Source organism: Oncorhynchus keta, chromosome 1 (assembly GCF_023373465.1).
Source record: "Oncorhynchus keta strain PuntledgeMale-10-30-2019 chromosome 1, Oket_V2, whole genome shotgun sequence".
NCBI lineage: Eukaryota > Metazoa > Chordata > Actinopteri > Salmoniformes > Salmonidae > Oncorhynchus > Oncorhynchus keta.
Window position 1 is genome coordinate 55,068,259 of NC_068421.1, and position 25,867 is coordinate 55,094,125.

Genomic DNA, 25,867 nt, shown 5'->3' on the forward strand with positions numbered 1-25,867 from the left:
TGGAGTGGTTGAAAAACTGGTTTTAATGACTCCAACCTAAGTGCATGTAAACTTCCGACTTCAACTGTATAACAAGACCTGTTGTCCATTATTGCGCAGAGTTCAGGTGCAACATGTTTCATAATCTGTAAATGCCAAATAAATGGAAAAATCACTTTCTCATTGCTCAAACCCTTTGACATGCAAGCAACCTTTGCTTCTGTTTCACAAGAGAGGAATCATCACTGCAACTAAAATACTAATTCCTGCAGATCCAGTGCAGTTTTTCCATAGTGAGAATCCAAATGCTGGGAAGAAGGAAGGCATACATTACCGTATTACCATTACTGGAACATTTTTAGTTCTTATTCATTGATTCCTGCAGTATAGTTTGGTAATATACTTTTAATACATTTCTAGTTAGCAGTGCTGGTCATGTAACAGATGACAAACTTTGATAGCAGGATTGCTGTATTTCATTTCAACATAAGTATAAATGTCACCATCTTAGTAAAAAGTATAAGGAGCAATGCTATATTCCCTGCTGGAATTCTTGATGTGAAACACAAGTAACATAATCAACATGGAAAAATGCATAATGTTGATCAAAAAAGACCATTTGTAAGCATTTCTTCAACCATGACTAGCTATTTGACAGCAAGATTGTCATACAATGTGTTTTGGATTGACATATTCAAAGTCAGGTGACGACAAAGAAAAATTAATGCACAGCAGAGGACAATGCAGGTGGTGAGCTAAAATGAATACATTCTTCAATTTGGTGCTCGAAGCATCCAAATGACATTCCTAAAAACTGATAGAGGACTCCTCAAATAGACATGGATTCCTCAATATAAAACAGTCCCATGGACAGTTTATTTAAATGATTGATTTAAAACTTTAAAAAAAACATTATTTAATCCCCCTTTTGTCATCGGATAACAAATTAAACCATATAGTGTGGTTTAAGTGTCATTTTGCTGTTCACAACCTCACCCCTGGCAGGAAAATCATGCAAAAAATAAAATAATGGGGGGAAATTACAATTCACAGAGGGGTAAGAATGGAGGGTTTGGGAGCCATAGGAATTTGGAGCAAACAGATGGGCAAACTATAGGGAAGCCAAAAGTGTAAAAACACTCATAAAATAGAAGTTACAAAAGGAAGGCCATTCTACCAACCTGGTTTAGTGGAAACTCCTAAGAGAAGGAAGGTGGCTTAAACCAGTTCGTACATTCAGTAACCATTCAGAAACACTTTGACTCAGGTTCAAGTAATGACTCTGTGGGTTTCAATGTCACAACCGACTGGTCACATTCAGCGATTCTTTCTATGAAGTTGGTATATGCTGGCTTAGGTTGCTTTCACCTGCATTCATGTTTGTGCTTCTTTATACCTGCAAATAACCAAAAGGAATTTAAGGGTACTGATTCGGATGCATTCATTCTTTTTAATGTGATAAATCACTGTCACCTTGTATGAAAATCAGTACCAGTGGTAATTTTACTGATTGTGTGTAACTGGTGCGAAATGGTTTCAAATACTTTAGATTTGACAACTTAATTCTAGTCATGTAGCTAACATTCTGTACGCACGACTGCATTTCACAGGGGAAGAGTCACATTCAAATTTGAATGCCAATTGACTCTCCATACTAAATAACCAGATTCGGGGGATGCATCTTCAAGCCTTATCCTTCTTCCAGCCACCATCCTAGTCTATTCCTTAACTGTTACACTACATGACCAAAAGTATGTGGACACCTGCACATCGAACATCTCCTTCCAAAATCATGGGCAATAATATGGAGTCGGCCCCCCTTTGCTGCTATAACAGCACTAGATGTTGGAACATTGCTGCGGGGACTTGCTTCCATTCAGCCACAAGAGCATTAGTGAGGTCGGGCAACTAGGCCTGGCTCGCAGTTGGCGTTCTAATTCATCCCAAAAGACAAACCATTTCTGTATGGACCTCACTTTGTGCACGGGGGCATTGGCAGGCTGAAACAGGAAAGAGCTTTCCCAAAACTTTTGCCACAAAGTTGGAAGCACAGAATCGTCTAGAATGTCATTGTATGCTGTGGCGTTAATATTTCCGTTCATTGGAACTAAGGGGCCTAGCACGAACCATGAAAAATAACTCCAGACAAATTATTCCTCCTTCACCAAACTTTACAGTTGGTACTATTCATTCGGGCAGGTAGTGTTCTCCTGGCATCCACCAAACCCAGATTCATCCGTCCGACTGCCAGATGATGAAGCGTGATTTATCACTGCAGAAAACATATTTCCACTGCTCCAGAGTCCAATGGTGGCGAGCTTTACACCACTCCGACCGACGCTTAACATTGCGCATGGTGATCTTCGGCTTGTGTGTAGCTACTCGGCCAAGGAAAGCCATTTCATGAAGCTCCCGATGAACAGTTATTGTGTTGACGTTGCTTCCAGAGGCAGTTTGAAACTCGATAGTGAGGGTTGCAACTGAGGACAGGCGATTATTACGTGCTACGGTCCCATTCTGTGAGCTTGTGTGGCCTACCACATCGTGGGTGAGCCATTGTTGCTCCTAGACATTTCCACTTCACAATACCAGCACTTAAAGTTGACCCGGACAGCTCTAGCAGGGCAGAAACCGACTTGTTGGAAAAGTGATATCCTATGACGTTGCCACTTTGAAAGTCACTGAGCTCTTCAGTACGGGCCATTCTACTGCCAATGTTTGTCTATGGAGACTTCATGGCTGTGTGCTCGACTGTATACACCGGTCAGCAACGGGTGTATCTGAAATACCCGAATCCACTCATTTGAAGGTGTGTCCACATACTTTCGTCCATGTAGCGTATTTCACACCTAGCCACTTGCAACTTCAATAGTAACACAAAAGTGTGTAGACTATAGTGGAAATCAGTTTCCATTAATAGCTCCGTGTTCATGCAGATGGATCTTACATCCACAAGGAATTCCCCCAAGTAAAGCATTCATTCAAAGCCGCTGCCAATCTAAGCATAAAAACATTTAAAACATAGAATATTATCCGCTGAACAGCACAGCGGGCGACATCTCATGCACCCCCCCCCTTTCAAAAGATCAAAAAAGCCTTTGCTACAACTTCAAATAATATTGAGTCAAAATTCTTCAATGCTGGTCATTTTTCTATTAAATATGTTTTGCCTTTTGCGCTCTGCAATAAGGTACTTCAAAAACAAATAGTCTCATGATTAAAGATCTCTTGGATCCAGAGCTCACCACTTCAGAAACCTTCCTCTGATATCCCCATGCCACTCAACTCCACCAGACTTCTAGTTAACCACCTGTTTCTGAAAAGACCTGTTGAAAAAGCCAAATGGTTCCGAAGGCCATCAAAGGCATTTCAATTCAAAGTTCTTTATTATCAGACTTTAGCGGAGAAAACTTTTCAACTCAAAGTTGAACGACGATGTGAACTGCCACTGTTCCTCTTGGAGACTGTTCCTCTTGGAGACTGTTCCTCTTGGAGACTGTTCCTCTTGGAGACTGTTCCTCTTGGAGACTGTTCCTCTTGGAGACTGTTCCTCTTGGAGACTGTTCCCCTTGGAGACTGTTCCCCTTGGAGACGGTTCCCCTTGGAGACGGTTCCCCTTGGAGACGGTTCCTCTTGGAGACGGTTCCTCTTGGAGACGGTTCCTCTTGCGGTCATTTGATGAGATTTCAGATCTGAGATCAACACCGCAAGTGATCAACATTGAGGTGACGATTTCCTATGTTGCCTGCTTGAAGTGTTCCACACCCTCCCCCCTCTACTTTCTTGTTATCCGCTTTCGAGAGTTAGTGCAAAGTGCTCCCCCAGCCAAGTTGCTTGAGAACTTGTCTTTCTTTCTCGGTTAGCTGATCAAAGAGCAAGGTCCTCTGGATAACTGGTCATTTTCTCAGACAGAGGTGTGAGGTTAGAATGTGAGGTGGGAAAAGGGTTGTGGAGGGAGGGAGTTGTTCCTCGTTTCGTCTTCCTCACGACAGCTCGACCACTGGCCACCGTCTTCCTCTCGCTTTCGTTCCCATGTGCCGGCAGTGGTCCCTCACTCCTACGCGTTCCCTCTTCCTGGCCATCCGTTTTTTCTCTCGCGCGATTGGTTGGTTTCTCTCTCCCGTTGATTTCACACGATGGTGCTTCAGTTGTAGAGGAAAACAGGTCTCCATTTTTTGTTTTTATTATTACCCAGATTAAAATGCTGATGAACTAAGCTCAGCTCAAACCTAGCTCCTCTTCCAACAACCTGAGAAAAGGAAACAATAAGGATATTCAAAATGGCTTCCGCCAACACGATTATTGGTCTGTACAGTGGAGGTCAAATCAATAACACTTCCTGATTGCTCTAGTACCGTGGGAATGGGAATAGTTATCTTACACTCTAGTACTGTGACAGTCCAGTCACTCCACCATGTTGGTATGCACGTTCACCCTGGTAAGTCGAATCCTGCGACAGAGCCACGTCGATCTGGGACTTGAACTCGTCACCTAAATAACTGTCCTGTTAAAACAGAAGGAGAAACACCCAATTACATCCAAAACATAATTCGTCCAACTAATGTTTCCTACATTTTTTCAGCACTGAGCAAATGTCAGGCCTGCTGAGCGCAAACTTGAATGTTGTGAAAACTCTGTGCAACTTCCAGCGCACATTTACTGTGAACACTGAGGCCGTACCCGGTTTAAGTTAGTTTTAACAGTGGCCAAGTAGGCTACTGTGGCTATTTGATCATAATGTAGACCTGTCAGAGTGGTCTACCATCAAAAACAATGGAGGAAATGCATCCCATAACATTTTAACATGGAAATAGCTGTTCTATCATTCAGCCTACAGTAGCAGCCAGTGTGTGGTGTTCAATGTAGGCCTACATTCCATGAAACTTTAGAAAAGAACATGCATGTTGTGTTGTTTTATGCAAGAAACCACTTTACAAAATAAAATGCATTATTATTTCCATACCATTATTACAGAGAATAAGACAAATTATGCTACCCTCTGCCTATTTATTGGCTACTTAGCTTATTCAAGCCTGACTCAAAGTAAATGGCACAGATCCATATATGGCAATGGTCTATTTGCATATAGGCCTACTGCAGCTCTGATTGGTAATGCCGCACGCTACAACAAAATCTCTTGTGTAGTTAGTTTTGCATTCTAAGTCTTGCATAGTTATTTTTGTTTTGGTATGTTGCATTGAAAGTGGCTAATATTGCGCTGATTCGATCACAATTGCCACAGTAAAGGGAAACGTTGATAGTGTTACTCTAACTCTAAACTCACTCTAAACTCTAAAAAGTTGAGTGAAGTTCAATCTCGTGCTTCCCTCCGTGGGACAATACTGTATTTCTTCTGCGCAGTCCCAGGCTACTGCGCGCCCGCACGCAGCTTAAAGGGGACATTGCTTCCAACACATTTCCCTAAGAGTATCAGATGATGTCAGCAATATGAACCTCCACCCAGCAAATCAGAGGTGGCATTATTACCATATTGCTTACGTTATTATTACCATACTGCTTCTTGCTTGGTTCAAGCAATATGTCAAAAACATTACATCTAACCAATGGGCAAGGTGAAGCTGTTATAATCTTTTACTTATACCCATCTAATCCTCTCAGATCTCCACAATCACATGAAGAGTAAGGTACGACAAGGCCAGATTCTGATTTGGTATTAGGTAGTAAAGAGTGGAGTTTAGGCCGGTCTTGTTACCTGGGAAAGTTCAGGCTGGGAGAGGCCAGGCTGGCTCATCTGGGAGGGCTGACTCATGGTGATGTAGCCCTGGGTGAGTGGCCCCTGGGAGAAGGGCTGGGAAGATACGTCCTGGCTAGCCTGGCTGTTGTGCCCGTTGGCCTGCCCGCTGCTACCGTGGTTCCCCATGCCGCGGGTCCTCTGGCGCCCGCCACGCCCCGCTTTGCCCTTCAGCACCCCACCACGACCTGGGTGGCACAGAGAGAGTATGTTCCCGCTCACTTATCAAACACACGAACAAACAATGAACATGCATTACAGACGAGAAATAGTAGGGGTACGAGGACATCTCCAAACCCCCATAACATAATATCACCAACAACAGTACCACATGAAGAATACTCTTGTGAGCAGCACAGAGACTTCTGGTCATTTGGATAATGTCCAACTTCACAGGGCGAAATACAATATCCCCCAGTCAATATATGAACAACTAATGAATAGTAGTTGTTTCGCTTCTTGCTCACCTGCAGCAGGGCCGTTGGCCTGGGCCAGGTAGCCTGGCGGAGGCATGGGGGGCACCACCAAGTTGAAGGGAATAGGCATGTTCATGGCCGCCATGTGGGCTGGCCCAGTCCCAATCATGCCGATCTGATCGTGGGTTTGGAAATACATGTTGGATGGACGCCCTGTAGAAAGAAACACACGGAAAACATGTCACAGTAGTGTGTGAGCGGTCTTATTGCTGTAGGACGCGTATGTTGCATCTAGCAATGCAATAAAGTCTGGTGCCACCTTACAGTTCTAGCAAGGCATTAGCCTACAGTACCTTCAGAAAGTATTCACAACCTTGACTTCCCCCTAAAAAAAACATTGTGTTACAGCCGGAATTTAAAATGCATTCCATTTAGATTTTGTCATCACTTGCCTACACACAATACCCCAAAGTGGAAGTTTTTTTTAAATAAAAACAATTATTAAAAAATGAAAAGTTGAAATGTCGAGTCAACCCTTTTCTTATGACGCTCCAGCAGGTATATCTCTCTAGTCACCCCCAAAACTAATTCTTTCTTTGGCCGCCTCTCCTTCCAGTTCTCTGCTGCCAATGACTGGAACGAACTACAAAAATCTCTGAAACTGGAAACACTTATCTCCCTCACTAGCTTTAAGCACCAACTGTCAGAGCATCTTACAGATTACTGCACCTGTACATAGCCCACCTATAATTTAGCCCAAACAACTACCTCTTTCCCAACTGTATTTAATGTATTTATTTATTTTGCTCCTTTGCACCCCATTATTTTTATTTCTACTTTGCACATTCTTCCATTGCAAAACTACCATTCCAGTGTTTTACTTGCTATATTGTATTTACTTTGCCACCATGGCCTTTTTTGCCTTTACCTCCTTCTCACCTCATTTGCTCACATCGTATATAGACTTGTTTATACTGTATTATTGACTGTATGTTTGTTTTACTCCATGTGTAACTCTGTGTCGTTGTATCTGTCGAACTGCTTTGCTTTATCTTGGCCAGGTCGCAATTGTAAATGAAACTTGTTCTCAACTTGCCTACCTGGTTAAATAAAGGTGAAATAAATCAAAATAAAATAAAATGACAAGCCTAAAAATGTTAAGGAGTAAAAATGTGCTTAACAAGTCACATAATATAATAAACAAAAATATAAAAATGCAACATGCAACAGTTTCAAAGATTTTACTGCATTTTTAAAAATGTATTTAACTAGGCAAGTCAGTTAAGAACAAATTCTTATTTACAATGACGGCCTAGAAACAGTGGGTTAACTGCCTTGTTCAGGGGCAGAACGACAGGTTTTTACATGGTCAGCTCGGGGATTCAATCTAGCACCTTTTGGTTACTGGCCCAACGCACTAACCACCAGGCTACATGCCTCCCCTGCATTACAGTTCATATAAGGAAATCAGTCAATTGAAATTAGAGCCTAATGGATTTCACATGACTGGGAATACAGATATGCATATGTTGGTCACAGACACCTTAAAAAAAACAGGTAGGGGCATGGATCAGAAAACCAGTCAGTATCTGGTGTGACAACCATTTGCCTCATTTAGAGCGACACATCTCCTTCGCATAGAGTTGATTAGGCTGTTGATTGTGGCCTGTGGAATGTTGTCCCTCTCCTCTACATTGGCTGTGTGAAGTTGCCGGATATTTACATTTTAATTGAACCTTTATTTAACTAGGCAAGTCAGTTAAGAACAAATTCTTATTTTACAATGCCGGCCTACCCCCGCCTAAACCGGACAACGCTGTGCCAATTGTTTGGCGCCTTATGGGATTCCCGATGTGATACAGCCCGGGATCGAACCAGGGTCTGTAGTGATGCCTCTAGCACTGAGATGCAGTGCCTTAGACCGCTGCGCCACCGGGAGCCCCCAAAAATATAGGCGGGAACTGGAACTCGCTGTCGTACACGTCGATCCAGAGCATCCCAAACATGCTCAAATGGGTGAAATGTCTGGTGAGTATGCAGGCCATGGAAGAACTGGGACATTTTCAGCTTCCCGGAATTGCATAGAGATCCTTGCGACATGGGGCAGTGCATTATCCTGCTGAAACAGGAGGTGACGGCAGTGGATGAATGGCCGACGATGGGACTCTGGATCTTGTCACGGTATCTCTGTGCATTCAAATTGCCAAAAAATAAAATACAATTGTGTTCGTTGTCCGTAGCTTATGCCTGCCCATATCACAACCCCACCATGGGGCACTCGGTTCACAACATTGACATCAGCAAACCGCTCGCCCACACAACACCATACACATGGTCTGCGGTTGTTAGGCCGGTTGGACGTACTGCCAAATTCTCTAAAATGACATTGGAGGCAGCTGATAGTAGAGAAATTAACATTAAATTATCTGACAACAGCTCTGGGTGGACATTCCTGCAGTCAGCATGCCAATTGCACACTCCCTCAAAACTTGAGACATTTGTGGCATTGTGCGACAAAAGTGCACGTTTTAGAGTAGCCTTTTATTGTCCTCAGCGCAAGGTGCAATGATCTGTGTAATGATGATGCTGTTTAATCAGCTTCTTGATATGCCACACCCGTCAGGTGGATGGAGTCTCTTGGTAAAGGAGAAAATGTTCACTAACAGGGATGGAAACAAATTTGGCCACACAATGTGAGAGAAATAAGCTTTTTGTGCATGTGGAAAGTTGTTGGGATCTTTTATTTCAGCTCATGAAACATGGGACCAACACTTTAGTTTATATTATGGTTCAGTGTAAGTTGCATGAACTGTGTGCAATAATAATGTTTAACATGACTACCTCATCTCTGTACCCCACACATAAAGATAATTGTAAGGTCCCTCAGTCGAGCAGTGAATTTCAAACATAGATTCAACCACAAAGACCAGGGAGATTTTCCAATGCCTCGTAATGAAGGGCATCTATTGGTAGCTGGGTTAAAAAAAAGCAGACATTGAATATCCCTTTGAGCATGGTAAAGTTATTAATTACACTTTGGATGGTGTATCAATACACCCAGTCACTACAAAGATACAGGCGCCCTTCCTAACTCAGTTGCAGGAGAGGAAGGAACCACTCAAGAATTTCACCATGAGAGCAATGGGGACTGTGAAACAGTTACAATGGCGGTGATAGTTTTCTCCGAAAGGATGGATCAACAATATTGTAGTTACTAGACAATACTAACCTAATTGACAGAGGGAAAGGAAGCCTGTACAGAATACATTTGTTCTAAAACATGCATCCTCTTTGCAACAAGGCACTAAAGTAAAACTGCAAAAAATGTGGCAAAGCAAGTAACTTTTTTTTCTCTTCAATAGTTATTTGCCTCAAAGTTATCTTTGGGGCAAATGCAATACAACACATTACGGAGCACCACACTCTATATTTTCAAGCATTGTGGTGGCTGCATTATGTTATGGGTATGTTTGCAATCGTTACGGACTGGAGAGTTTTTCAGTATGAAAACAGAAACGGAGCTTAGCCAGGCAAAATCCGAGAGGAAAACCTGGTTCAGTCTGCTTTCCACCAGACACTGGGAAATGAATTCACCTTTCAGCAGGGCAATAACCTAAAGCACAAGGCCAAATCTACACTGGAGTCGCTTAGCAACAAGACAGTGAATCATCCTGAGTGGCCAAGTTACAGTTTTGACTTGAATCTACTTGAAAATCTATGGCCAGACCTGAAAATGGTTGTCTAGCAACGATCAACAACCAATCTGACAGAACATGAAGAACTGTGAAAAGAATAAAAGGGCAAATGTTGAACAATCCAGGTGTGGAAAGCTCTTAAGAGACTTACCCAGAAAGACTCACAGCTGTATGGAGTCAGGGGTGTGAATACTTAAATTAAATGTTTCATTTTCAATAAAACGTGCAAAAATGTCTAAAAACATGTTCTCACTTGGTCATGATGGGGTATGGGTAAATGGCTGAAAACAAATATTTAATTCAGTTGTGAATTCAGACTAACAACAAAATGTGGAATAAGTCAAGGGGTATGAATACTTTGAAGGCACTGTAAATGCTAGTGGGCTATTGAAGAGGTTAAAAGAACAAGTTCACGCATTATAAAACAATGAAAACGAAGTGGCTACGGATACAGAGTTTCTAGTATCCCAATTTGCCCAGGCTAAAAATACAGATATATCTGCGGAGGTGCTGGAGTGACCACTCTGCTGCCTACGTACTGCCGCGCTCAGTGCTCCCCTGCCGCTCCCCCTACTCGGTTGCCTTCGTCTGGTCACTGGTGTAGCCTACAAAACTTCATGTTGTACTGTTCTAAATATTGCATTACATGCCGCAGTAAGCATAAGCACACGTCTTCAAGTTATTTCTTTCAGGAGAGAAGTAGGCTACAGCTATGTACATGTTTGACACAAAATACATTAGACATGTTAGTACAAACTTTGTTGCCAGTATTGCAAACATAAGCATGACACAAACAGGCAGTCTAGCAATATCATGTTCTTAGCTGCGGAGTTCACATGCAGCCATTTACTCTCGCCACGGTACAGCAGCATATATGGCATAACTGTGGCACCGGGCCCATTGTCAGACTCTTTTTACCGGTCTGGATACATTCTCGGCTGCCCAGAGGTGGAACGCAGCAAGACAGATACGCAGTGTAATTAGAGATGGAATTCAATTTTTTCCATCAATCAACCCAAACACTGACTAAGTCGCACAGGAGGCAGACATGTGTACGATATGGCAGCACCTATAAAGATTAGCCCACGTCACACAACACGCTGATGGTTTTTTGCTCCAAAGTGTAGGGCCTCTGCATCCTGCTTGTGCACCTGCAATATCCGTTACAACAGACAGGTTGTAGCCTTCCTAATATATAGGGCTGACCCCATTTAGTCGACTGGTCAATTGTTTTGTCGATAGGCCGTTGGTTGACTGAGATTTCTTTAGTGAAGCAGAAGCAACTATATATTTTTTTAAATATGGAGTACAAGACACCTGTCTGATTCGTGCCTGTTTCAGTGGATTAATCCATTGTGAAGGCCGTGGGGATGGCACAGTCTATCGCTCCAAGACATGTGCTACTGAAATTGTATGTGTTACACCTGTCTGATTCGTGCCTGTCTCAGTGGATTAATCCATTGTGAAGGCCGTGGGGATGGCACAGTCTATTGCTCTAAGACATGTGCTACTGAAATTGTATGTGTTACACCTGTCTGATTCGGCCAAACTGAGCAATCGGGAGAAGGACCTTGGTTAGAGAGGTGACCAAGAACCCGATGGTCACTGACAGAGCTCCAGAGTTCCTCTGGCCAGACAGAAGCCACTCCTCAGTAAAAAAGGTACATCTTGCTTGGAGTTTGCCAAAAGGCACCTAAAGGACTCTCAAAGGGTTGAGGGAATAGGAAATTATTTTCCTAAACAAATGTGTCTATATTATATTGGGGAAATACACGTTTAAAAACTTGACAGATGACTCTTGGTCAAGCAAGATTTATTTTGGTCGGGGACAGCCCTAATAATATACACTGCTCAAAAAAATAAAGGGAACACTTAAACACAACACAATGTAACTCCAAGTCAATCACACTTCGGTGAAATCAAACTGTCCACTTAGGAAGTAACACTGATTGACCATAAATTTCACATGCTGTTATGCAAATGAAATAGACAACAGGTGGAAATTATAGGCAATTAGCAAGACACCCCCAATAAAGGAGTGGTTCTGCAGGTGGCAACCACAGACCACTTCTCAGTTCCTATGCTTCCTGGCTGATGTTTTGGTCACTTTTGAATGCTGGCGGTGCTTTCACTCAAGTGGTAGCATGAGACGGAGTCTACAACCCACACAAGTGGCTCAGGTAGTGCAGCTCATCCAGGATGGCAGATCAATGCGAGCTGTGGCAAGAAGGTTTGCTGTGTCTGTCAGCTTAGTGTCCAGATCATGGAGGCACTACCAGGAGACAGGCCAGTACACCAGGAGACGTGGAGGCGGCCATAGGAGGGCAACAACCCAGCAGCAGGACCGCTACCTCCGCCTTTGTGCCAGGAGGAGCACTGCTAGAGCCCTGCAAATTGACCTCCAGCATGCCACAAATGTGCATATGTCTGCTCAAACGGTCAGAAACAGACTCCATGAGGGTGGTATGAGGGCCCAACGTCCACAGGTGGGGGTTGTGCTTACAGCCCAACACCGTGCAGGACGTTTGGCATTTGCCAGAGAACACCAAGATTGGCAAATTCGCCCCTGGCGCCCTGTGCTCTTCACAGATGAAAGCAGGTTCACACTGAGCACATGTGACTGACGTGACAGTCTGGAGATGCCGTGGAGAACGTTCTGCTGCCTGCAACATCCTCCAGCATGACCGGTTTGGCGGTAGGTCAGTCATGGTGTGGGGTGGCATTTCTTTGGGGGGCCGCACAGCCCTCCATGTGCTTGCCAGAGGTAGCCTGACTGCCATTAGGTACTGAGATGAGATCCTCAGACCCCTTGTGAGACCATATGCTGGTGCGGTTGGCCCTGGGTTCCTCCTAATTCAAGACAATGCTAGACCTCATGTGACTGGAGTGTGTCAGCAGTTCCTGTAAGAGGAAGGCATTGATGCTATGGACTGGCCCGCCTGTTCCCTAGACCTGAATCTAATTGAGCACATCATGTCTCGCTCCATCCACCAACGCCACGTTGCACCACAGACTGTCCAGGAGTTGGCGGATGCTTTAGTCCAGGTCTGGGAGGAGATCCCTCAGGAGACCATCCGTCACCTCATCAGGAGCATGCCCAGGCGTTGTAGGGAGGTTGTACAGGCACGTGGAGGCCACACACACTACTGAGCCTAATTTATACTTGTTTTAAGGACATTACATCAAAGTTGGATCCGCCTGTAGTGTGGTTTTCCACTTTAATTTTGAGTGTCACTCCAAATCCAGAGCTCCATGGGTTGATAAATTTGATTTCCATTGATAATTTTTGTGTGATTTTGTTGTCAGCACATTCAACTATGTAAAGAAAACAAGTATTTGATAAGAATATTTCATTCATTCAGATCTAGGATGTGTTATTTTAGTGTTCCCTTTATTTTTTTGAGCAGTGTATATTTTTTGGAATGTTTGTTCAAATCGGCGCAGGGTTTTTTAATTTAGCTGTTTAAAAATAGGAGTCAGAGACATCATCATGGTTCAGAAGAAGGTGAGTAAAAGAGCAAAATGTGAAGAGAGGAGTGTGAGCAGCAAATACGTTAGAAAAACAAACGTGTGTAAAATAACACATGCCGAACGTGATCCGGAACGTTAGCTTTGAGAAAGAGGTTTCCGGAAGGCGTGGGCAAAAACTCTGTATCCGTAGCCACGGCCTTATATTAAACACTTTCCCACTAACCTGCGCTGCTGCGATCGTAGGCAGACCCAGGGATGAGGGCCTCACGGGCATCATACATGGCAGTGCTCATGAACCGGGCTCCCTGGAACACAGACAAGGGTTCAATACCCTCAAAAACACAGTGGCACTGCTGTACTGTTGTAATAACATTGCTGTAAATGGCATTACATATTGGCCAAAGTATTACTGAGGTAAAAGTGTTAAGTACTCATTTAAAAAAGGATATGAGGGGAACAGACTCATCATGGGTTCAATACCCACACTGAAAACATGTGCCAACTGTACACTACAACATATAATGTGTGTTCATGCAAGTGTGATAACTCACAGGGTTGATGGCATTGACCAGCTTGCGGGGCCTGCTGAACTGCATCAGGCTCTCTCTCAGGTTGTTGAGGGGTCCCTCCACCAGAACCTTCTGCTCCTTGTAGTAGTTGAGAAGGTGGTTCCACAGAGGCTGCTTGGACAGGGCCTTTGGGTTGCCCACAATGATCACCCCATACCTGAAAATATACGTGTTACACACACACACACACACACACACACACACACACACACACACACACACACACACACACACACACACACACACACACACACACACACACACACACACACACACACACACAGTGGGAGAAATCTATCTAAGGACAAGGCAGTCTCAAACTGCACCATTTTGTCTACGGTGTCAAGGATGAATGTGGACAGGGATTCACATAGATCTTTTGATGATGCATTCTATACTGTTCCACTGAGGCTCATCACGATTCATCATCAAGGCTTCTAAACTACCATGACTTTGAACACAGACATCCTATGAAGTAACTATTGCTAGGATCCCATTGTCCATTCTAGGTCTTTTATATGTAATTCTATGACTTTGTCCATACAGATTTGAAACTGTCCATCCAGAGAAGCTGTGGTGAGAATGAAGACTAATGGTCCAGATGCTTACTTGGCTCTGGTGAGGGCCACGTTGAGACGGCGCGGGTCATTGAGGAAGCCGATGCCCTGGTGCTCGTTGGCTCGTACGCACGACAGGATGATAAAGTCCTTCTCCCTGCCCTGGAACGCGTCCACGCTGGCGATCTCAACCTCCTGATAGCAAGACAAGAGGATAGAACCGTGTTGTAACATTGGTCATCGAGACCTGTTGCATTTGGCATTGGTCAAATGGCAACAGGGATCGACAGAACTAGCAGCGCAATATTATTTTAAGATTTTATAAGTCTGCTACCATCTGCAGAACAATAACAAAGCAAATCGATATCACAAATCATGTTCTTGAGAAGACTTGCGACAACAAAAATACATTGAATTGTTTTTTTCCCAAGACAAGTGCAAGTTCAGCTATACTGCCGTACCTGGTAGAGTTTTGTATGGAGGGAACCACTGAACTGCATGTACTGCACCAGGTAGGACCTCTGGCCCTCGTAGGGGGTGATGATGCCTATCTGGTCAGGCTTGGCCCCAGCCTTCAGCAGCCTGGTTGTGATCTTCTCCACGTTGGCCGCCTCAGTTCTGGGGAGAGGACAGTGTTTAAAATGATTCCAGTCAAACTAAACGAAGAGACGCACTCTATGTGCATTTCAAAATAGCAATCAATTCTGTTGATGCTTTGAGATGAACCTTGACAGGACTGTTAGCCGTACCTGTTCAGGTAAGACGTTCCAGAGCTGGCTATTTCCTCCTGGCCTTGAGTTACATAGAAGAACATGGGCTTGTCTGGCTGCGGCCACTGGAAGTCAAAGCCTTTCTTGATGCGGTCAGCTTCCCAGGATAAACAGAGAATTTGTCAACATGGTTAGTATAGGAATTGGTCTTCAATAATTCAGTGAGATTGTGAACAAACCTAAAATTGGCCATTTTATTCAACAGCAAATACGTGCCCAAAAGCAATATGCTTTGAGTTGCAGTCGATTTCAGAATGGCCTAACAAACTTCCACAGTAGAGTAAATGCTTTATACTCAGTGTATGAACACAAACACCGCTTGAATCCAAAGCAGATCTACACTTCTACTTCTAGATCTTCTAGGGGTGAACAAACACACTTTCTACAAAAACGTCACATGTTCTAGATGCAAGGCACCAGTACATTGCTGATAATAAGTGTGAATTATTTTGAAATGAAAACATTTTTTGTACATTTTATTTTTAACACATGACAATTCAAAAGCTATAATATGACCGAGAAGCCTGGTGAAAACGTCTAACTCACCAGCGGTGACTCCGTTCTGCAGGGAGCCCTCGTAGAAGATGTTGGAGGGGAAAGAGCTGAGGGCCGGGTGCATACGGTACTGCACCTGCAGACGAATGGGCCTGATGCCCAGCACCACCAGACGCTCAAACAGAGACTGGGACAGGCCTGCTTTGGCTGCCTTCTTACACATCACTACTGGGCCCAGCTGGCAGTGGTCTCCCACCAGAATGAGCTGTGAAGGGGGGAATTAATGATGAAATGACAATCAATTAACCAAATATTCTCATGGGCTTTTACATTGTTTTCGTCTGGATTGAGTAAGTCACGGACAATTGACCTAGTTGAGCTGTTTATCTTGAACATAAATTGGTGTGTGTGGTTGTACCTGCTTGGCACCCAGGACCACAGGCACCATGCACTCTGGCTCGGTGGCCTGGGTGCTCTCATCAATCAAGATGGAGCGGAACTGCATCTTGGCCAGGCGTGGATCTCCTGCCCCCACACAGGTACAGCAGATCACATCCGCATTCTGCCGAGGGACAGAAGAGGAACAGTGGTTAACAGGTTAACAGTTGGTTTGAAATTGAAGGAACAGGGAACCCATATCATCTTCGCTAGGTCAAAAAAAAAAAAAAAACGTTCTACTTGACAGCACCTGCCATACTCTTCTCATAATACTGCTGTGACATATCGGGCGACAAAGGTGTAAGTGTTGTAAAAGTCCTCCTCACCGTGAGCAGCTCTCGCTCAGCGGTGCGCTTCAGGGCCCGGTAACGCTTCTCGTCAGCAGACGACAGCTCCCCGGTCTCATCCTTCAGCTGCTGCAGCTTCTGCAGCTCTGGCATACTGAGGGTCACACCAGACACAGAGCAGGCAAAGTGGGTTGAGTCATTAGTAGCCTTGTCGAGAACCTGGCTTCCCTAATCGGAAAACCTGGCGAAGTTAATGGCAGAAAGTAGTTCCAAAGGGGTATAAAGCCGGAGTGAATCAGTGACGCCTTGCAACACCTCAAACCAATTAAATGCCTTGTTTGGGCGGAGCTCTGAAGGTGCCCACTAGAATAGTGTCGTAGGAGCAACGGTTCTCCATCTCATTTCAAACCACGTATGCGGCGGCGATTCCTTGAGAGTTAAGGACACAAACCTGATCCTTGATTATTGACATCAGATGAGAAACTACTATTACCATCGGTTTCTCCACTTTCAATAAATCAGACTGCCACACTAAACTATTACCACGGCCTGTAGGTAGACACGCCATAACCTCTCTTTTTGTTTTGTAGGGTGCAGAGAATTTGTAATGCCTTCGACTCGATTTGTGTAGAGCACATTTCTGCCAAAACAGAATTCATTTTTTTCTCCAGGTTGTCTTATATTTTCTGCGATGTTGCAAACTAGCATACGCAACCACTCTCTACAAGTGTGGCCCCGGTCACATGTGAGAGTTACGGTTCTTGAAATTGAACATCCAATAAATTGTAGCCGCTGGAAGCCATCAGACCAATCAAGAGATTTCGGATTATATAAAATTCTCCAGACCTCCAAATGAGGTGTGACAACAATGCGATTTGGAGGTATGGCTATGCGAAACTACGTCTGTGGTTGCATTCCCCTGCTCAGAAGTTGCATGCATTAACCAATGTTTACGTGCCACGTCATCGACTGTATCATCGACTTACAGATTGCTATGACAATGTGGTTAGCGGATAATTAAAATACTTATCCAGGCGTTTTAAGATTTGGCATGAGTTAGCAAAGCCTGAGCAGAGGAACACCCCCATTAGAAACACACAGAATTAAGAGTTATTATATCTATCAAAGGTTCTGTTGTAAGTGCTTAAAAAATCCATCCTTCCCTTTCTGTAATTATTTGATATTCAAAACAGGGATAGTACACTGCTACAAGCATTGACATGAGTGATTACGAGAGCACTACTACGTGTAAAATTATATTTCAGACAGTGCTAACAAAGACTTAATTTCCCAGCATGCCCCACCTGTCCATGTTGCGGATCTGGTTGTGCAGCGCCAGGAATGAGACGGGGGAGTCGATGGCCTCTCTGCTCTTAGCACACAGCCGGACCACCTTCAGACCTGACATGTGGATCTTCTCAGTCAGCTGGTCCACCGCGATGTTACTGGGAGCACACACCAGCACGGGTCTGCAGGAACCAAACACAACAGATGAACGCAGAAAGCTAGGGCAAAGTGGAGATGCTTTTGATGTGCGTCGCTTCAGATTCTCGTTAAGTACGATACACTTGCTGTAAGTCGTTCTAGATGAGCTTCCGCTTAACGACTTGAATGTAAACTGCACACAAAAATGCTTTAAAAAGACACATATGCATAGTGAGTGCAACCCATCTTACCCGTTGCCCTGCCTGGCGAGCTGGTACACTATGGTGGCAGAGGTGACAGTTTTCCCAGTGCCGGGGGGGCCTTGGATAAGACTGAGGGGTCTTTGCAGCACAGTCTTCACAGCATACACCTATTTTACACACACAAATCAAAACATTTATGAAAGCTGCGCAAAGAGCACATGGTAGTACGGGGAATTAACATCTAACTCCAAATGAAGTTCTTCGTGATTATAAGACGACGTTACTATAATAAGGTTTCCCCATCATAAGAGGAAATGTCTCATTTTCTGTGATCATTCATCCACTAAAACCAATGGTTAAAAATGCAAACAAGTTCAGTTTCCGGCAGTCAGGTTGGGTCAGGTCAGAGAGGTGTTAAGAGTATGTGTGTGGGTCAGACCTGAGAGTGGTTGAGATCGGGCAGGCCCTGGGCAGTGAAGCGTTTGGGCAGCTGACACTTGATGATGACATCCTCCACCTCGTGGCCCAGCAGTTTGTGGTAGATGTAGCCTGACACGGACGTCTCGTCCACAGCAAAGGTCTTCAGGGCACTCTGCATTCTGGAACCCAGTGGAAACCAATGGGTTATGGTGGCGATAGAGAGTGACGTGATTAACAGCAATAATACCAGCTAGTACCATCATATCATGTCTTATTCATTCAATTCTTCAATATACGTCAGGAGTTATGTTCAAGATAAATCATTTTGAAACGCTGCCGAAGCTAAGGCATCAGTACTCTGGAAGTCACGTTAGGAACACCAGAGCGTCAACAACCAAAGTAGAACTGCTTAAATATTCCGATCGGCTTGTCACACCTGTCAAAGGAAGTGGACTTCCACACGAAATCCACCTGGTAGTCGTGGGTTGTTTCCACAGGTGCTCCGACACTGCTGCGCAATTCTATAGCAATCTCATCTCCATAGTCTTTCACAAAGGGTGCTAAGGAAATAAGTACAGCAAAATAGCCAATCCTCCTTGTGGAATGTTAGAAAGAAAAAGACGTGTCCCCATCCCCTCCCCCGCCCACTTGAACGGGGCTAATAGTAGGGAAGAAAAGCAAGGTCTACAAAACTGTAGATTTTCCCCTACATTAGCATATATCAGATACACTAGCCAGGTGCAAACTTGAGGGGCATTAACTAATGGGTGGGCTTCTCCTAAGGGAGTTCTATGGGGTATTGAACCCTTAATAATTTGGTTTAAATTAGGCAATTATCTCCCAATAAAATATGATTTATTTCTGCAAGCCTTTGAACATTGCAACCCAATAACGTGGCTAGTATCATTAGACTGATTACCTCACGTTTTGCATTGGTTACCAAGAACTAGTCTGCATTTGAGACATTGAGAATGTCCAGATTGGCTGATAAGTTGAGACACAAAATTGCTTTTTTTTTTTCTGACCCCCACCATGGAAAAATGAAGATGGAGAGGTGGATCCTATTTGTTAAAAAGGGACCACTTTGAAAAGGTGGTCAGAAGGGTAGAGATGAGCAACCATTGAAGAATTAAAGTTTTTCTTCAGAAATGGTCTTTTAGTTAAAGGATACTGTCTGGGACTTTGATGACATGGCCGATGCCTTTCCAAAGTGGAGCCAGGTCTCCTTTGTAGCGCAGACAAATCTCATCTCCCTGCATCAGCCGCATGTCTGTACAAACCACCACAAACAGAGACACATCAGAAACACTTTGCTCAAAAGTATAATCACAAAATATACGAATAATGGTTCCAATGAGGCGGACAGAATACAATACCGTACACACACGGCACGACACAAAACGAACACACCACCAGGGATGCAGGTATGGGGTGCGTGGGATGCAAGGGTTCTCTATGCACAGCAGAACAACCGGTAGACAGAGAAAAGTCAATTGAAAGAATTACCACCTGAATCCGTCTTGGGCAAGGAGAAATAGGCAATCCGCTTTTTATTCAGCCCCAGGTCCCACCTGACCGTTATATTATCTTGGGTCTATGAAGAGTTCCAGATGAGAAGAAGGGAAACAATAAATAGGACAAGTTAGTCGTCATACTGTTATTAGCTACATAAAAGAAAACTCCGCCCCCTTGCTATGTTCAAGTACAGTTTCCTTTTCTTTGAACATGCATCGTTCCCTGCACATGTTCACTGATTTGACAAATTTGTCCGGGTTATAGCAAGGTTCCCACCATTATGATTTTACCTTTACACAAGACAGATTAAGTACTGCATGTAAACATTTAATAGAGTGGGTATGTTGTAGTAGGCAGTTGCACAGTAGACTCATGTGTGACTGACGTTTTGTTGACTTAAAGGGGAGCTTATGGGTGATCTTGGGCCCTATAAAATCAGATTTAATTTTTGATTAATTCTGTTTTTCCATGTTTCAGATTTCCTGACGGTTTTCTGGTTTTCGCTCACTAAAACACACTTAAAAAATATATATATTTAAAAAACTACAAAATTGGATGTTCCAAATCTGCAACAACATTTAAACTGCATCAGAAGACCACATTTGAGGTCTGGGGGAGAAAAAATAAAAAATCTAAGAATTTTACATTTTTGGGTATAGATACCCATAATTCAAGTGTGCACCAGCAAGAGACTTTGGTTTTTCTGTAGTACACATGTGAGTGCAGAGTTTGCTTTACAAATCACCACTGGATTGATGCAAATAATCATGACATCATTCTGCCAGGTAGGCATAGACTACTTTGCAATTGATATTTAATTGAAAAGGTTTTTGGGAAAGCCTTTCCATCTACCAGACAATAGTTTTCATTAGCATCATCGCTATCAGCCACACAAAGTGGTAGACAAACTCGCACACACAGACAGGGGCATTCTCATACTGTCTCTTCAGAATGTTGAAGGTAAAAACTGAATCAACGCATGACTACAAAGTTCAATACATTTAGTCGGTTTCCTAATATGTTCAATACATTTTTGAATATTGTTTAATGTCTGCATTCCGTGACTCCATCCGGGTTCTCCACATCGCAGATTTTTAAAGGGACCTAATTATCTAAAGGGGATGTGGAGGCTATACCTGGGACTCTTTAAGCTTTTTGTCGTAGTCGGCCTCCAGTTTGACAAGGGGGCCGAAGATGTTCTGGTACTGGTAGGCATCCTCGTAGCGCAGCAGCACATGTTGAGGCTCCTCGTCTACACCGGGCTTCTCCAGATCCTCCAGAGTGGCTGTTGGATTGTCCTGAGACGAGAGGATGCACATGTTTAAGCTTTCATGCACATCCATATATGGTAACACTGACTGATTCCTCCTACAGCTACTGATAGGTGTTGGTAGGGACTGTCCCTGCCTAGTTTTGTTGCCTTTCTGCCCCAAAAGAGGCCTTGATTTGTTGAATGAACCCCCCCAGTATGTTTGATGCTGTGGTGTTTCATGGTTATTTCTGAAGTTAAGATACGTGTATTGTCTACTTCATGGCCCTGGATGGGTTGAGTCAGCCCAGTACCTTCCAGAGCTCCTCTAGCTTGTTGATCTGTTGGGCGGTAATCTGTCGGGCCCGGAGCTGCTCCTGCTCCGAGGGGATCTTTACCAGCCAGGACAGGAAGCAGCGGTCCTGGATCAGCGGCTGCCACTGGGAACTGTCCCAGTTTATGTCTTTCAGGCTGCTCTGACTGGCACATGGCTGCCTAAGAGCACAAACATTTGGATATAGTCAACATATCAAATCAAATTCAAATCAAATGTATTTATATAGCCCTTCGTACATCAGCTGATATCTCAAAGTGCTGTACAGAAACCCAGCCTAAAACCCCAAACAGCAAGCAATGCAGGTGTAGAAGCACGGTGGCTAGGAAAAACTCCCTAGAAAGGCCAAAACCTAGGAAGAAACCTAGAGAGGAACCAGGCTATGTGGGGTGGCCAGTCCTCTTACACTTGCATTATCGAAAGTCTGTTCGACAGAAGATTGTGCTGATCTCTTGCCATAATAGGACATTCTCAAATCAAGTTTATAAGTCATATACACAGTTTATAGCAGGTATAAACGGTGCAGCGAAATACTAACTTGCAAGCTCTTCGCTGCACCTTTTCAACCTGCTGTAAACGGTGTAAGTGACAAATAAGCATTGAATTGATACTTACGTTTACATCACGGCCTCTATGGCAACACGTGTGTATACTGTCAAATCTATGGTAATAACACACACACAATCAGTTTCTCTATCACACCACACATTCCCTCTTTTGCAGCACATACACACCTGCACAGCAGCACCACCACAGAGTCGGCCTTGGCGGGTATGAAGCCCAGGAGGAAGACGTTGCGACAGCCACAGTTGTAGCACTCCAGCACCGTCTCGCCCAACGGCCCGTCTTTGTGCAGAGTCACCTCTTTGCATTTGGCTCTCACCAAGTGGTTTACGATGTGGCTGAACGAGAGCATGGAAGACGATCAACTTACATGCACACGCATGTTATGAATGCATTTTTTTGGTGTGGATATGATGCTGTCGTGATGCATACCTGCCAGATGTATTGCCACGTCCATTGCAGAACCACTTCTTGCTTGTGTTGCAGTACACCACACACGCAGGATCATGGATGCCACAGTAACTGAAAAAAGAAACATAGCAACAGGCCCTTTTATGACTTCTCGTCATACGTATTTACTCATAATCCGGTGAAGCAGCACCGAAAGCAATAACAGAGTTATAATACATTTATATTACAACAGTTATTATTTTACTTTATTTACAAATTACCTGCAGGCATGCAGTGGGAGGTCTTTAGTGTAATAGGTGTCCTCTTCATCCTCCTCAAAGTTCAACTCAGAGAGAATTTGGCTCGCCTTGGCAACATCATCAACCCCTCCATTGTGAAGCCCTTCATTAGGACCATTCACCTACAGATACAGTATGGTTGAATTAAGACTGAACTATTGCTATGGCACTAGGTAACGTTAGAAACATATTTAATTTGCCACTACAATGAACACATACAACTTTAAACAAGGTAAACTTCACATTTGTGGACTATTTTTTTGGTTTGTAGTCAAACCACTTGATGAATACTTGGAACTGCTGCAGAACGTCGTTACCCACATCGGTACTGTTGTTGTTGTCAGCAATTTTAGCATGACCATTATTTAGCACATGTTTTTGGCCTTTCATTTTGGAGAGGAGGAAGTCAATGGGTGGCGATACGGTGTTAGACAAGAAGCTAAGTTAGCTAACTAAAGCTACCTTACACTGTTAGCTATCACTAACTAACTTTATAATATAGCCAGCCCAGTGACGTGTAAAAAGTGATTGATACATATAATGCTAGCTAGTTAGCAAACAAGTTAGCTAGTCAGCTAGCTAGTACGATCACTGGCTAACAACGCTTTATAATATTAGCTGGCTAGCTAACTGTTGATAGCGTAAGCAAACAGTCAACATTGTTGGTGGTGGCGAGCAAGCAAACTAAAGCATTAACGTTACTTGTTAGCTAGCGTGTTTGGCTACCTAACGTTAATGTTGACATGAAGAATAGAAACCTGATTGTCCAGCTGACTCTGGGTGTGGCCTTGAGTTTGTGTCTGGCTAGGTAGGGTAAAATCGGTAAACTCGTACTCCGAGCCCTGGGTATCTGCTCCAAGTAGCTCCGCTTCTTCAGTGTCCAGGAAGGTGAGCGTTTGAGAACTCGGCCCGTACGCTTCCACACTCATCTCGACACAAGTTGCGCGTCCTAAACGGACTCCGATGCGGCGATGAATATGATCAAGATCTTCAGTGATATGTTTATCAATGCTGATATCTGTGATCACCGTTTCTGCTTCGAGTCTGATTTGAACCTAAACAAAATTCTAACTGCACCAGAAATTAAACCGAAAACAACTCGAGGCGCCTGAACTTCAACACCAAACAGTGACGAACTTCCTAGCCACACAGCGTGCATAGAGAACAGAAATGCAAATGAAGGAGGATGAAACTATTATTGATGGATTGATTGATATTGGTGACAAAATCTATTTTTTATCATGTCAACTAGAAGTGTTTACTATGAATATACTTATGGTTGGAAGATAATTAACATTGTGTGTGGGTTATTCTCGAGGCACATGGGAAACCAAAATGATGTTCATTTATTTATTCAAACGTTAATGAGGGTCATCTTTTTCAATGTTTATTTTTGTTTACAAAACCAACCACTAAATAGAAATACGGGAAAATACAGAGGAATTTGATATACATCTAGATGTCATAAAATATGATATACATCTAAGAACAATAAGCCTACACATTGAGACAGAGGAGCATTTATAGGTTGGTATAGATGTTAGGCATACTGGGATCGATGTATGTAGGAAGTTTATTTCTAAATAGTAACCTAGTGAATATTCTACAGCCCTTTCCATTATTACACATGGCACAGGTCAGAAGAGTATCCTCAAAGGAAATTGGTCACCTCAACAAGCATTTGGGGACATAGGCTTTCACATCTGTGAGTATAGTCACAATTGAATCACATATGTAATAACCAGTATGTGACAGTGTGAAGGAACACATAAACAACACAAAGACAAATCTCCATGGATACAGTCCATGAACACTCAAATACCCAGTAAACACAAAACATATTTTAGGCAACAAAATTGCTTATGACAGTTGTTCTGGGAAGAAGATACAATAACTGATCCAGATGAATTGTATGTTATTATGTGGTTGTACCACGAGAGGTATGACATGTCTTTTAAAATATAGATACAACATGGGAAGAAGCCGTAATGGGAGACAACTGAAAACAAATACTGTGTTATGACAAAAAAAAATACAAGAACAAAACTAAACCAGCTCAATGACGTTCATAAAGCTGAAACATCCAAAACAATTCAGTCAATAATGTTAAAAAAAAGAAAGTGCTACAGAAATGCAAGAACTGGGTCCAATTCTCACCTGGCTGCCTACCTGCCCACTTCAGCAAATGAAATCCTCGGCTGAGATAAGCATACTGATCTGATGAAGTTCATTGAACTTCAAACATCAAGCATCGCCATACAGCTATCAATCAAAGTCGGGCCCACAGACATGAAAATATGAGATAGAACCAAACCGTTCCCTGATATAAATAACCGTAGTAAAAGGCACAACTACAACTTCTTATAAAACTACTCAAGAAACAACAAGAAATCCATGTAAACGAGCAGCATTTGGCTTTTGCAAGTAAGATAAACTATCTGAAATTGCTGCCCCCCCCCAAGAAAAACAACAAACAAACATTTAGATAATGTTGGGGGGGATATGAAAACACAATATGGAGTTCACTTTAAATTTTAAAAAGTCTGCTCTACAGAACATTTTTCAGGTACATTAAACATTTCTATACAACATAGAAATCCAGCAAAACACCTTATGAAAGCACCATCAGAATCACCTTTATTCACAAAGTACATTTACAAATACTCAGAGTTGTACTTGGTGATATGGTGCCAGCTGCTTGTGATAGACAACATTTAGAGACAGAATACAGACAACGATGTTTACACACATTATATACAACTAGGTAAAGTGAACATAGAGAATGAGCAGATATACAAATGTACAGTGGGTATATTATTGATATACAGTGGATGTACACATTTACAGTATGAATCTATCTAAATGCAGAGAGCTGGACAGAGTGAAATGCAGTTATTTTGTATACAGTTCAGAGATGGCCTGATGCGGTGTGCATAGTGCTTTAGTGCTTTAGTCTCTATGGGCCAGATAGCCGGTTGGTGAGGGCCACAGCCTGGGGGAAGAAACTATTCAGGTGGCAAGACTTTTTGGGTATGTGTT

The 25,867-nt window shown here is 43.3% G+C and overlaps 1 protein-coding gene across 4 annotated transcripts; it reads right to left on the reverse strand.

Annotated features, from left to right (window-relative positions):
- LOC118388160 (regulator of nonsense transcripts 1-like) lies at positions 1-23,998 on the reverse strand. Of its 4 annotated transcripts, none has more exons than XM_052528037.1 (24): positions 23,587-23,998; positions 22,811-22,950; positions 22,572-22,661; positions 22,310-22,477; positions 21,556-21,736; positions 21,129-21,290; positions 19,987-20,071; positions 19,649-19,747; positions 18,914-19,022; positions 18,497-18,656; positions 18,106-18,224; positions 17,734-17,898; positions 16,469-16,583; positions 16,123-16,266; positions 15,756-15,969; positions 15,189-15,306; positions 14,901-15,057; positions 14,492-14,634; positions 13,865-14,039; positions 13,537-13,618; positions 6,199-6,360; positions 5,693-5,919; positions 4,361-4,483; positions 1-4,228 (listed from the first exon to the last, which is right to left on the reverse strand). In XM_052528037.1, exons 1-23 carry the CDS (start codon positions 23,755-23,757, stop codon positions 4,364-4,366), a joined length of 3,306 nt encoding a protein of 1,101 aa, XP_052383997.1. In that variant the 5' UTR covers positions 23,758-23,998; the 3' UTR covers positions 1-4,228; positions 4,361-4,363. The 4 variants fall into 4 exon arrangements, with proteins under 4 accessions (XP_052383997.1, XP_052383994.1, XP_035632885.1 ...); XM_052528034.1 differs by having other exon boundaries at positions 18,914-19,037; XM_035776992.2 differs by having other exon boundaries at positions 19,984-20,071.
- Between the last annotated feature and the right edge of the window lie 1,869 nt (positions 23,999-25,867).